General features: G+C 43.7%; 1 protein-coding gene across 1 annotated transcript in view; it reads left to right on the top strand.

Moving 5' to 3' along the window:
* The first annotated feature begins 1939 nt into the window (after positions 1 to 1939).
* The window catches only part of LOC118794931 (xylosyltransferase 1-like), a 48864-nt gene continuing 36173 nt past the window's right edge, over positions 1940 to 14630 (top strand). Inside the window, exon 1 of the mRNA XM_036553224.1 lies at positions 1940 to 2231. Coding sequence (XP_036409117.1) covers positions 1956 to 2231 — 276 coding nt within the window. The 5' untranslated portion in view covers positions 1940 to 1955. The remainder of the gene's footprint in view (positions 2232 to 14630) is intronic.

Below are 14630 nucleotides of genomic sequence, written 5' to 3'. Positions count from 1 at the left end.
ATGTCTTTAGAATGTCTTAGAATGTAATTTAAATAGAGCAATGTCCTCTGTACAAAATATTCCGGACAGGCAAGCCTTAAAGCCGGCCCCGGAGGATGGAAGAGAATAAGCCGCTGTGTTTGTCAGCCGGGATATCGCCTTACTAACTGCAGTAATGTCTAATATGAAGCGGCGTGAAACTTTTCTGAATCGGGCCCGCGCAGCGATTAAAAAAAAAACATAGAGGTTTTCCGAAAAAGCGAGGGCCCTCGGTTCCCGAACAGTCCCTTGCGGAGCATTTTGTAAACCAAGGCGTCTTTATGAAATCACCCCTGCTGCGCCCAAACAGCATTCAACACACTACACACCACAGGAAGGCTTGTCAAATGAACTAGAAAGCATTGTCATCTGTGCCGCTGACCCACACTAATCTAATACAGCCGTCCTCTGCGCGGAATTCAAAACTTTGTTGAGTTTTGATTAAAAGCTTCATTCACGCACCAGAAAAAAGTTTATGTTTTTTTTTAAACCCAAATCAACAAACATTGCAGACATCCGGAACGTCGAAGATGTCTTGCAGGAAGTATTTTGAAAACTAAAAGTCTGTCGTTTTAATGTTACCATTACGTTGTCTTTTACAGTGTTCTGCCTTGTCAACAGTAGATTTGTTTGTGATGCTTACAAAGCCTGCTAAATTTCCATTTGGATTAGCTCCCTCGATATACACTAGAAACATGCGAATTCTTTTTTATATTATCGTTATTATTTTACTCTGATTATTACTGAAGTTCGCTTTCTCACAGTACTTTCCATTCGCTAACAAGTTGCGAAATTCCCTCAACTAACCTCCCCAAAGCGCTGACCAAACCAGAATACTGGGGAGTGTTTCTTTCATGCAGCTCTTACTCTTGGTCCAGTAATGCACATGTGCCTTGTGCAGGCAATAAACAAATGAAGCAGACTGGCCTCTGTTAATATTTTATGTCGAAAGCGTGTAGAGTTTCTGGGTCTGTATTTTGTTACACAAGTTGTTTAAACTGATCGAAAAGAAATACAATTTGTGCCAAAAGATGAAATTCAAAATGCATTTGGCAAAACCCCAGAGTCAATCGTTGCGTTTTAGTTTGAATATGAAAGTGTACAGTATCAGGATGTCTTGCGACATTAATTACGGAAACTAAAGATTATATGCAAAAATATGTGTAAATACAACAATGATGTCAGGTTTAGCTATCATTTGCGTGAGGAGAAGTCTGGCTCGCGCTGAAAGATAGCGGCACTGATGGAGCCGATCAATGACAGACGTTTAAAGAGGCTGGAGATTCAGAACATTTTAATTGCCAAAAGAAGTAACAAGAGGAGCAAATTGGGTCAAGAGCAAACAGGTTTCAGTTTCAAGGTTGACAAATACGTCTACGGAATAGGGGTAGGAAGGGGGGTCACAGATATCGTTCCGTCCAGACGCGGAAGGCAAGAGTAAAGTGGCCTGGAGTATGTCTGAGAACACAATTTAAACCAGCCAGAACTGAAAATAAATTTGGTTCAGTTTGACAGCTTTGTTCATTGCACTAGGTCTACTGAACTGTGCTGTTTGGTACTGCGCAATAATTTTGGTTTGTCTAACAGGACGTCAAGATGACACGTTGGAGAAGGTCTTCGACTTTTAAATTCCCAACATTTAACGTTTAAGAGTAGAACTACATATTATTTTTAAATTGCAATTTACGAAATGCGATAATCCATCATATTGGGTCAGGTGCGTTGATTAGAGGTTTGTGGCGTTACAGTTTACAGGAGTCATCCTCAGCTTTTCCGAGCGTCACCACAGGGGGGCTCTGTACCCTACTCGCTCCTGCTCTGCTGTGGTTTCTGCGAGCTCTCAGCAGCCACCCCTCTCAACGACACACTCCTATCGCAGAGCCACCAAGCCAAATGTAGAGACTCGACAGTGGCTCTTCGCAGCTGCAGTGTGAAAGATGGTTGGCGGTCCGTGCGCCCGCAAGCTGGCTCGCCGCTCACGGTCCGCCTTGATAGCGGCGCTCACCGTCTTGCTGGTGCAAACGCTCATCGTGTGGAACTTCAGCAGCCTAGACACGGGAGAGGAGAGGGGGAACGTCGGTTCCAATAGCAGAGAAAAGAGAGACAGGATAGGTTTCCTCAAAGCCGACAGAGGGTATCCGAAAAACGGGCTGCGGAGGCAACATCATCAGCCTCCAGTTGAAAAGGGGGCCGTTTGGCAGAAACAGCAGCCGGTAAGACTACTGTAACTGTCTGTCATTTAAGCACTTAAAGATCACAAGATTTTTAATACCGTTATACAGGGGCTGTATGTTAAAGAGAGGACGTTGACTGTTTTCTTCTTATTATTTTAATGACAGATTTTGATGCATTTTTTTCTTTACTGGGAGCGAGCGGTCTGTCAAATCAGTGAATCGATGGCAATGCACATAGCTAGCCTACTACCTTAATGAGCGATGCGTTTACAGCATAAAGCATTTACCTCTTTTAACGGTGAGGCGCACAAGTAACTAAGCCTTAATTATACATGATGCTGTGCATCTTGTGTAAGCAATTCACCACTCACTCTCCATGTGACTGCTGCTGGCCGTGTTTTAATGCTTGTCTCTACAACATTTAGCCCGCTGTCTTTGACGGTAGTTGCCCGAAACATGGACACCCTAGCAAACTTTAAAGATACTGCACACATATTAACACATAGGAATTTTTACAGTTATGTGTCACTGTAACAGTCGAAAATGTTATGCGGGATTAGACAAATAAGGAACCTATGCATGCCAACGTAAACCACCCCTGAATCGTATTGGTCTGATTTGCTGATTGGCTAAATGTTTTCTCATACTGGGTCAGGGCTGAGTAGCTGTGCGTGTGGTAATTGGTTGCATTTTAACGCCAGCCACACTACAAGTAGCTAATGAGTTTTACATGTAAATGCCTCCCTTTGCTACCTGCTCTGAGAAGACTGTTTATTGGTGTAAGGGTGTGGTTTAGAAATGTTTAAAATATGAAATAGGCTAATTCTCCCCGGGAAAGCCACATTAACTGGCTTTAGCAGAAACGTGTACAGAACTCTTGGGTGTTTTATAAGGCTGTTGTAATTTAACCTAGAAATTTATGTCTGAAAGAGTAAAATTAGCGTTTTTGTTATAGTTAGGTTGCACATCTTCCATAAATTTGTTTAAATTTCTGTGGTAAGATCTTGAAATGGCTCTGTGAGGAGACAGATTTTTTTCCTATCGATTGTGTATACGTGAGTATTTGATTTTTTCTTTGGCGTTCATTTGAAAACATTCACATCACATGGATATATGGTGGGAGTGTGCAGCATAAGACTTGCCAAGCAAAATGCCAAGGATGGGAAAGCTTATGACAGAACAGGATTGTCGTTACTGCAGAAACATTTTTGCAGTGACTTTGAACTGAACCGGGGGCAACAGACAGGATCAATAAGAATGTCCAGGCTTGCTTCCATGCCTAAGGCCAATTACACGGGCAGCTTGTACTGGCCACATTTAATTCTCTCTTTGGAACTGGCAGGACCGCCTGACTAGTGATGACAGAGTGAGGCTTCATGAACTTAAGAATCTGCAGAGCTGTCATTTTAGGACCGATCACAGTGATCTGCTGTGAAGAGCAGAGTGATTTTATTGATTGAAATAAGTCAGTGGTGGACAGTACCTGGTAGTTCCAGCCCACTTTTGTGGTTCAGATGGTAGTAATCTTCTGCTGTTGACATAATGAGCTTGGAAGACTGGCAAAATGCTAATATATGCTGGATATAAACTACTGGTCAAAAGTTTTAGAAAACCTCCATTTTTCCAATTTATTGAAATTTAAGCAGTAAGTCCAGTGAATGACCTGAAATGGAACAAAAGGAAGCGGTAAATTGCCAGAAGTTAAAAAAAGTTTAGGTTACCAAAAACCGAAAAATAATGTAAATTTCAGCGTTATAAAAAAATCTTTTTTCAGGGAACAAGTAATGGGTTAACAACTAACACCTTTTCTGCAGCAATGGAAGTAAATTAAGCCTTGAAAGTTGATGCAAACAATTTATACAGGTGTCCCGACTTTTGTTGATTACTTACAAACTCTCTGTCTGTATAAAAGCAGTGTTAGACCAGACTGTGTTACTACACCTTCTGAGGCATTTTTTGGACAATATTGCACTGCAGGAAGTAGTATATTGCTTATCATAATGGTGAGAAAAATGCAATTAACAAAGGAAGACAGACAGACCATTATAACCCTTAAAAGTGTAGGTCTTTCCCTTACAGAAATGGGGAGTGTTCTAAAACTTTTGACCGGTAGTGTCATTACATTATTTATTACAATTATAAAATGATTTATTCATGCAGCAGACACTCTTACCCTGGGTGACCTGAACAGCTCTGCGCATAAAAGATTGCATGCAATCCCCCTGGACATCAAACCTAATGTAGCTACTGTGATGTTACTGACTGCTGTGCAGGATTGTTCTAATGTAGACAACTGTTCACTTGCAGTTTCACAGTGCTGCTCAAATGCAATGAAAATTGCCCCGCTGAAAGTTCAATACAATATTTAGCACCTCTGCCTTAATCTGTATCAACATCACTTTTTGAACCATGTTCTATATGTATATTTGGTGAGTGTGGAGCAGCAGGCTAACACTTCTCACAAGAAACAAACTGAAAGCAAAAACTTACTAAAAAACAATAATTTATTAAAAAAAAAAATCAGTTAACAAACTACTCCTGCTCTCTGGCCACATGCCTGTATTTAATATGCCTTCAAGTAGGGTGTGGCTAGTTAACTAATGGTTGTCTGACAGACACAGTCAATGAAATATTTACAATTACCTGATTTAGATGCCATTGATCAGCTCAATCATCAATAAAGTTGTAAATTGAATGTTAAGGATCCTTACACACGTTTAATTAAAGTTTTGTGGGGACAGGTGAAGGTTGTCCTCATAATGAGCAATTCATCTTCATCCTCCACATTTTTGTTATGTCATAAAATGGTCATAATTATATTGTATTCAATGGAAGTGTGGTGTGTGGAGGTGTGTGATTGAGTTTGACTTTTGTGAGTGGTTTCAGACAAGTGCTTGCACATGGATCATTACTCTACTAAATTTTATTATTATTTAGCAGATGCTCTTATCCATCTAATACATCTAATAAAGTGGTATGAAAAGTTGCACAAACAGGACACCACTGACCACACTTGAAGGAGCACCAGCCAGTGCCAGACACAGTGCTAAGATCACAAATATGTGCCTTGATTGGCATGTAAGTGCAAAGCAATATGTACAACTTAATGACTATACCATTACAAGTATACCACATACCACATGCATGCAAGTAAACCTCCACATATCCAATGCCATAAAAGTCATAACTTCATATAATTACACATAGGAGGGACAAAAGATCATGATTGGGTAGGGGGGGGTTAAGATGTAAGCTGAAGAGGGGGGTCTTCAGTGTGCAAAGCAAGATGGCCAGTGTTTCAGCTGTTCTGAGCAAAACAAGAGGCTTGTTCCACCGTATAGGTACCAAGACAGCCAGTGATCACATCCCTGGTGCTGTATTTCTTAGGCAAATGTTCTTGAATGTGTCTTCACTGTGGATTGAAGCAGATATTCCATGGTGGGGTTGATGAGGTTTGGTAAGGATTTGGTGGATCAGATCTGGCAAAGTGGTTTGTGTTGGATGGTGGCTGTGTGGAGTAGTAGCTAAGGGGCTGGGTTTGTAGCTGGAAGTGTATGGGTCATGAATAAGACATTGCTGTTTTGCTTGAAGAATTCAGTGAAATGTCTTAGTGGATACATGGATAACGTGCTAAAAAAGAAGAAAGCTGTACTTGTCTCCCTGGCTCAGGGCATTTATGAAGGCTACAGTGTCTACTCCTGGACTTGGAGATGCATGGTCCAAGAGATGCTCCCCCTATAGAGATGCTTTATAACCAGCAGCTTGTTGACATTGGTAAGAATAGATTCAAGTGACCAAGCCCTGACTCCAGTCAAGCAGCACTAGTGATCCATGTGTGAGGCTATCCGGGCTATCAGTGACTGTCTTGTCTGAGGTGAGGCCACAGTGCTTTGCTGCCGTGATAAAAAGACTTTTGGTTGATTCGTATGACCCAGCTCTATATGGTGGCTCCACCCATTGTGTTATTTACATAATATGTCACTACTGCTCTGGGCGGAATTGGATTTCACTCCTTTCTATGTTGGGGGCCCTGTAATGGTAGGCAGTCCTAGGTGCAGTAACCCCCCCCCAACAGGAAGCTGAGCACTATGGGGGACCCCTGGATATCACAGCCGTGACATGAAATCGGATCCATGATCCACCAACCCCCCCCCCCCCCCCCCCATTTCCACGGCGGGCATTTTGTGCCTGGCTGCTGCAGACACTCCCCTCACCCCGTTTTGGTGTGTGTGTTGCTTTTGTGGGTCATTGCTACGGCAAAGGGGGATGACGACAGATCAAAGGAGGCCTGCAGCTATGCAGTCTCGCTGTCTCTCTCACTGTTTCTCTATCTGTCTGCATCTCTCCTTTTCTCTCTCCCTCTCTCTCTCTCTCTTTCTGTCTTTCTCTTGTTCTCTCTTTCTGTTTCTACAGTATGTCTCTTTCTTTCTCTCTCACTCTCTTTCTTACTGTCTTCTTTTGTTCTGTCTCTCTCTGTCTCTCTCCATCCCCCTTTCTCTCTCTCTCCCTCTCACTCTCTCTCTGTCTCCCTCCATATCTCTCTCTGTCTCTCTCCATCTCTCTCCCTCCATCTCCCTTTCTCTCCGTATCCCTCTCTCTCTCTGTCTGTCTCTCTCTCTCTTCCTCTCACTCTTTCTGTCTCACTCCATATCTCTCTCTCTCTCCATCTCTCTCTCTCTTTCTCTCCGTGCCCCCCCCCCCCTCTCTCTCTCTCTCTCTCTCTCTCTCTCTCTCTCTCACTGTTGCAGTGCTGAGGAGCTCAGGAGGTAGGGACTCTCGAGCGGAGGAGGTGAGACATAGACCTGGGAGGCAGCGGTGTGTCCTGCTGGTTAAGGAGCAGGGCTGGTAATCCTATGAGACACGGTGGCTGATAATTACAAGGTTTCAGGCCTGATTCCTGGGTGGGGCACTGAAGTTGACCCTGTAATCAAAGCACTTAATTTAAATCAAGCCATTTAACCTGATCAGCTTCCTTCACTGTCCAGCTGCATAAATGAGCAGCATGCTTAGTATAATCTTTGTGTGTTGCCTCTGGACAAAGGCATCTCAAATGCAGTTAAACACCTCAGTGAAGGAGAATTTTATTCAAACTTGTAGTTAGGCAGCCCCTGCTCCTGATATCGCTCCCGTTAGTGAAATCCCAAGCACTTTCTGCGCACCGTCACTGTGAACTTGTTTAGTGTCAATAATTGATCAAATTACGTAATGAGGATCTTGGGTGGAGTGGAATCCAGAAACATCTCCAGCCCATGAGGACCAGGGGCTCAGTCTCTGCCCTCGCTGAGGCTAAAGAGGCCAGTTTAGCAGAGGGTAGAAAAGGAGGCAATTGAAGTGTGTGCTGTTTCTGACTGGGGGTGCAAAAAAACCCCAAACATACAAGAACAGTATTTTTCCAAGATGCTCACAGCCCGATGCTCGAAGGAGTTATTTAGTCAAAATGAGAAAAAAGAGCAGAGAGAGAAAAAAACAACCAGTCCTGAGTGTGCCTGTGCCATGAGTGTTGTTGCCGAGCAGATTAAAGGAAATGTCGGCCTTTGATGTTTAACCTCAACGTGTTGCCACACGTCGTATTTTCTGCTGCTTAAAAACTTGGCCCAGAATCAGCCTCAGTGCAGTGTGGCATACCTCTCCTTCGAATAATGAAGGGGGTCTATTTCATACATATAAGTGCACATTTCACCTTCTGTGTGACCTTTTTTTGAAAACATTATTTGTAATAAAAGTTCAGGTTGAGTTTCTAAATTGGCATGAAGTAGGCTTATTTTAGAGGTACAAATTTGCTGTAATTGCAGTCAAAGCTGAATAATTTTTTTCTGTTTTGGTGTACTGGCAACACATGTCCAAAGGGGAATCTCAGTCTCAGCTAAAGCACATTTCAGTCAGATCTCTCTCCAGCTGCCAGCTGAGTATGTCCTGTGCAGGCTTTCAAACCTGTAGGATATACCTACCACCCACCCACAGTGTTGCATCACAGCCAACCAGATGTGGCTGTTTGAATGCAGCACGTATAGTAGGCAGCGCTGATATTCTGACGATCAGATGCTTGTCTTTTCATCCTTATCTTCTGTAGGAGAGTAGAGACACTCATAAACATGAGTTAAAAAAGTAATGTTAGTCAGGAGGAGTTTGTCAGTAAGGAAGAGTACGAAGTCCAAAACAGAGGAATACACTTTATACAGGATGTCAAGGTACCACAGCCTGCTGCATGTTACATTTAAATTTTTGTCCATTCCATGTATGAATTTTCATGCATGCATTGTAGAGTATACTTTGCAGTAGATATCATTTTAACCATGTATTCCAGAATGTATGCATACCTTCACAAATATGAAATTGGTGTTTTTGTCATTTGTATTAAAATGACATTTGGCTTTCATATTTTAACCTAACACACTAATTTATAAGGGATTTGAAACGCTGAGATGCCTGGTGTGTGGTGAAATAGCCACTGTGTCTCATAGGAGTACAGCGCCCCCTGTGTCCCGTGCAGTGCCACTGCATCATGTAGATGGGGTGCTTGCACTCATGTGATCAGGACCAGAGGCAGTTGCTCTGACTGATGTGTGTGTGTGTGTGTGTGTGTTTGTATGTGTGAGCAGGGGCCTTTGTGGTACACACTAGCAGCATTCCTCAGACTGGGCTCCACCCCCTCATAGCCCTGCCCCCTTATCCTCCTCCCCTCTCTGCCAGTCCAACAGCAGTGTGATTCATGCCACTTACCCCCCCACAGAGCCCGTGCTGACTCACTCTCTGCAAGAGCGCGCGCAGTCTGCCCTGGTTTCCAGCACTGAAAGGGGGCCCTCAGAAGCAAAATTTTAAAAGCACCAAACAGTCATTATTCATGATGGCTGCAACTCCTCCTCTGGTCTCTCTGCTCTCTGGTACCTCTGGTGGTGAAATATTGTTACTGTGGTAGCTGCCGATGCCTTTGTTAATTGGGTGAGTGAGTTAAACTGCAGTTTGTAGTCACAGTTGATAAAACCCGTCCAACTGTCGTTAGTGTATTTAGGTGCTCTCAGGAGTCCCCCAGACTTGCTGAAAGTTTAATAAGGCAAAGTAGCAGTGAGTTTCAGCACAAGAAGTGGTAAAATGTGCACACTTGTGTTAAAATCAGTTTGATTTGGAGCCTTAAAGAGAACAGCACAGGCTTGGGGTCCTGTGAGATTCAGTCTTTTATTTAAGGGCTCTGAGGGAGCAAACAGCTTCACCCTGGTGATAAGCTTTGGACACCTCAGGCTGTTCTGTCATTAATGTTTTGTCATTACAGGAAATAGTGTAAAGCACGTGGTGCTGTTCCCTAAAAAATTATCAGTCACTCCTGGTAGACTAGAGGATATCTAATTGCTGCTCTGTTAGTCGATCTGGTCAAACAAAAAACTAATAATTGCAACTGGAATTTAACTGAGAGTTTTCTTGAAAAAATATCAGGGAATCAATATTTGAAAATAAGCCCCAGGGAAAGAGTTCAGCTGCATGTAACAAGGAAGAAAACCATGCCAACAGACCTTTGTGAAGGTGATTTAGGAATGCTTGGGTCTGCCAGCCAGATGCTATCCCTGCGCTGAGCTGTCTCTTGTGGAGCTGTCCCAGCTTCATCCACCATTTTGTTGGCTTTGTTGGCTTTGCCACACTTGCCAGCAGGCAGCATGAGGGTGCATGACAGCACACCGAATCCACCCTAAATAACTGAAGTCACACCCCAGGTTTTCCAGATGTGCCCTGGAGCTCTGTGAGAAAGGAAGCTCTCAGTTGGACTTACAGTGCCAAGAGTATGCAGTTGATCCTGATGGGGGCTGCTGGCCTGTTGTGGAACCTGCTGAGTGCGTCCGACAAAACTGACCTGGGGGGGGTTGTTCACTTTCAAGTACTAAACGACATTTTGCAGACCTCTTCTAAAAGACTGATTCATACACTTGTGGCTTAAAAAAAGATTGATAAGAGTTGGGTAAACGTTGACCTATGTTGCTTTTTTGGAGGAAGAGGCTGAACCTGAAGTGATTTGTGGATAACAACCAGTTCTTCTGCTCCAAGGCAGAATGTGACTCTTTCATGATGTGGTACATGAACCAAACTGGCCCCCAAAGATTTACTAGCCTCTTGGCTTATCCTATAGGTTAAAGATGGCTCATCAGCATGAATTAAAGAGACAGAGCATAGCCCTTTCGTCACAGCATGGCTGTGTCATGCCACATGACCCAAACTAACACCCATTGATCCAATCATGTGGTGGTTTCCCTTGTGCGCACTGTAGCCCTCAGCGCTTACGTGTCAAATAAACCTCTCCGTGATGTGGAACCCGCAATCGATGTGTCACGCTGAGTATCTTCTGTGTTTGTGCGCTTATGTAACGTTGTCTGGGTGGACCATGTGTGGGCACGACCCTTTGTGGACCACTGACAACCTTGGCCACATCAAGTTTGCTTTGTTGTCTTTGTCACTGTACATTTCTGGTAGGCCAACATCCGACATCCATCTGAAACAGACTGGATCTGCTCATGGCTGCATGTGTGACTGTGTTGGCACAATTAGTGAGCTGTGGCTCTAAGGAAGCAGATTAGGTGTATGTTCATTAACTTTTTTTTAGCTGTCAGTACACAGAGTCGAAGGAGTATTCAAAGAGACGGACATAATTTAGCATTGATTGACACTTAATGATTACGTAAGTCAAAAATAAGTGCACAGTATTTTCAATGACCAGTGTGTGTGGTTGTGTGTGTGTGTATGTGATGGCTGTGAGATGTCAGTGATTGTTGTGTGTACACACATGTACACGTGTGTGTGTGTGTGTGTGTGTGTGTGCACACAGCATTGAAGCATCAGTCAGTTTTTGCAGACTGGAGCTGCATGAGGGGGGTTGACCTTTGACCTTTGAAGTCACTGTTGACATACTCTCGCAGTTGCAGTTGGTGCTGACAGACAGGGTTACTCTGTGTGTGTATGTGTGTGTGTGTGTGTGTGTGTGTGTGTGTGCACATTTGTGTGTATGTGTGTGTGTATGTGTGCGTGTGTCTGTGTGTCTGCATGTATGTGTGTGTGAGAGAGAGAGGGATTGAGTGTAGATGTGTGTGTGGATGTGGGTGAGTAAGTGTGTGTGTGAAAACGTGTGTGTGCATGCTCACCCCCCACCCCCAGGATATCCTGGGATATAGACATAAGCAGAGACAGGTGTTCTGCAGTGTGATTTATCCTGCTGCCCGAACCTATTACATCTCCATTAAAGGGCTGCTGTCTCACCTTCACTCAGCAGTGCTTTACGGCCAGAGCTGACTGAAGGAACGCTGGTGCGTGCACTTACATTTGTGCCCTGCTCCAGACTCAACTGTGCCCAGTCCTATAGCTACAGTTACTATACAAACAGGCCCATATTCTCTATTACTGTATATGCACGCATGTGTGCACATACAAAATATACAGTGTGGTCATTTATTTTCTTCCATGACACATTCGTGTTTTGAGTTAAATTTGCCTCTAGAGATATAGGAAGGAATGCATGGAAAGGCAATATATCAGTACTGTACATTTCTGTGTTCTTTTTTACTTTATTTAATGTGAACACAGAGGAAACTTCAGGGCTTAAACGTGGACTTGGCTGTGAATTGAGCCATAGAGGATAGAGTCAGGCACTGTAAATAGCTCTTTGGAGCCCTTTATGTAACCTAGCAGAGGCCATTGGTTCACAGGCTCGAAAAAGGCAAAGGCCCAAGCTGAAAGCCAGCTCTGTGAAGGGCTAGAGCTGTCCACCTCAGTCTGCGTCCGGGAGGATGCCCTGTGATACAGACCTAGAGTAGTGTGAAAGGACCCTGCTGTTCATTCCCTGGCCAGTCAGAAATGCTGAACGCAAACAAACCCGCCGGTGTCATCCAATCATAGAGCCCAAACCGCGTTGTGTGCGTGTGGCTGGTTCCCCAGAGCCGGTCGGTGTAATCTAAACACCTTCACCACACTGCAAAAAAAATCACATTTGAAACATCCAATAAGGAAGATATTTGTCATTGTGTGAAACACCCATTAAAGATATTAATCAGTGGAATGGAATGCAATTCCGAAGGGGCCGTTGAGAACAACCTGCTGGTTTATATTAAAACCAATTACCAGTCAGTTAGCCAGGTGTGTAACACCTCTGTGTCTACCCAGAACCCACTGCAGTAAAGTACTTTTTGAGTACAGGACACAAGTGTGATAAATCAGGCAATGGATCTTTAAGATATGATGTGCCATGTATGAAAAGCAAAACTACATATGGAATGCTTAATTAATTAAGAACAGAGCCGGGATTAAAATGTGTATTTGTATCAACCCTGCAGAAGATGAGCGTTACCCCTCCCCCTCCCCCCCTATAATCTGTGGGGGATCAGTGTCTGATTAGGCAGTTATCTTGCTCATTTTCCCATCATGGGGTCTTAATTACTTAATTGGAGCCACAGGTTTGACACTTAATTGGACAACCATCCACCCATTTTGGGGATGATGATGGATTACTGTTCTCGCACTTAGTGTCAACTAGACATCCACCTATTCCTGCTCTCTTTTTCTTTATTATCAACCTGAGGTCAGTGAATGAATGTTAGCTTTGATCCCCATACTATTTGAAGTTACTGGTGGAAAGGTGTGTCTAAAACACTCTCCCAGTGTGTATGCTTAGCATGATTAGTTAAGTGTTGTCCCTTGGGAACCTTTCTAAATCCTCTTACTTTTTTTTAGAAATCTTCTGACTTCATACACATGTTTAATGACAATTGAAGGGTAAACTGGTCATCTATATTCAGAAACCACTATTAAGTATTCTTTATCAAGCTTTATCTGCACCCATTGCCAGGAAATAAAATTGAGATTGTTTATTCACCAAGATTGTAGCTTACATCTGTTGGAGTTTTGTAATCACACAAACCACAGGGGGGCAGAGGTCACCTGAAGCCATTTCACACCTATTGTCATGGCACAAATTATCATTACTTCCATTTTTGTGAGAAAAAATGAAAATGAAAATGGCAATTGCAGGTGTAGCAGTGTTATGAGAAGCTCCTGCTGTGTTGTTGATGAATGTTCTTCACACCCTGGTCAGGGTTTACCATAACAGCCCCTTCCCAGTATCTCCAGTATCAGATGTACTGGATATTCTTCATGAATTCTCTCTCTGATAAGGAGTTTTCATAAGGGACGGGGGGGGGGGGGGGGGGGGGGGGGGGGGGGGGGGGTGGTGGTGGGGTAAATAGAGAGGGAAGGTGCTGGGATAAGAGGGCTGGTCTGTTGGGGCTGGGGTGGCCAGTGTGGTTTGGTGTTAATTCAGAATGTGTAGGTCTGGTTTCTCATGCTTTCACTGTGATTTGTTGCAGCAGGAGGCCGTTCTGTGATGGCGGTAAAAGAGAGCGATTACAGCTCTTGATGGCGAGTGTGTGAACATGTGTTTGGCTGTGCCAAGCTGGTAAACAAGTGGCCTGGCTCCCTTGGGAGGTGGCCTGGCACTAAACCAAATCAATGGTAGCTTAACACCCCCGGGCAGTGTGGTTCGCAGTTTCACACTTTGACGGTGGACCAGACTGAATGTCCCTTTCCCCTTCTGGAGATCAAAAATGCCTTGTCTAAGCATGTCACAGGCTGCAAACCTTTCTCCTTCAGAAGTTTGTCCCCAGGATGTTGCCTCTATGCAGTCTGAATGGGAAAAATCAGAGCCGTAGTCTCTACTCGCGAGTGAGAGTGCACTGACATTTGTAAGGAATCGGTGGATCGGATCTTTCTAAGTCCCTAAATCCAAAATCTACTCAAATCCTTGGTGTAATCTCCTGCAGTCCCACTAGGTTTGAGGCTGTTTAGGGCAACACTGGTGAGCCTTGCTTTAACTCTTTGTCACTGTGGCACATATCAGGTAAAAGCAGAGGTACAGAGATCAGTGGGGAGGTCTCTCATATGGCCTTGTCTAATGTAGTTTCAGTTCACCAAGATGGAATGGCAGAGTTTAGTTCATAAATTGTTTGGTTTTACTAAACATAGTAAAGGGTTAAAGGGTTGTCTATAAGAGGGTGAAACCCAGGGCAGGTTTTTGGTGGGGTGCAATTAGAGTTATGATTTAGCCAGCTGTTCAGAAATTAGCAGGTGACTGTAAGATGAAGTACTGAGCACTTTTAAAAGAACAGGCCTAGGTGCTTCTAATTTCTTTGCTTTTCATTTTTCCACTCAACATCGTCCTTAGCTGTCACTGCCTTTCTGCCGGTAGAGTCCCTGCTGTCCTGTGACTGCATGAGAGATCTTTATAACATACTGTATAATGGGTGGGTTAGGTCAATGGGACATGCCCAATGCTGTCTGCCACTGGCCCCACCCTGTACCTCCATTAATGCCTCGCTCTACCATCACCAGTAGAGATTTAATAATTTGATTAAAATATCATTTTAATTACATATTATAATTACTTTCCTCTAAAATTGTGTCACAGTAAAAGTA

The sequence above is a fragment of the Megalops cyprinoides genome, chromosome 19 (assembly GCF_013368585.1).
Source record: "Megalops cyprinoides isolate fMegCyp1 chromosome 19, fMegCyp1.pri, whole genome shotgun sequence".
NCBI classification, from domain to species: domain Eukaryota; kingdom Metazoa; phylum Chordata; class Actinopteri; order Elopiformes; family Megalopidae; genus Megalops; species Megalops cyprinoides.
Note: the sequence above shows the minus strand (reverse complement) of the source record. Positions and strands in the feature narration are given on the sequence as shown.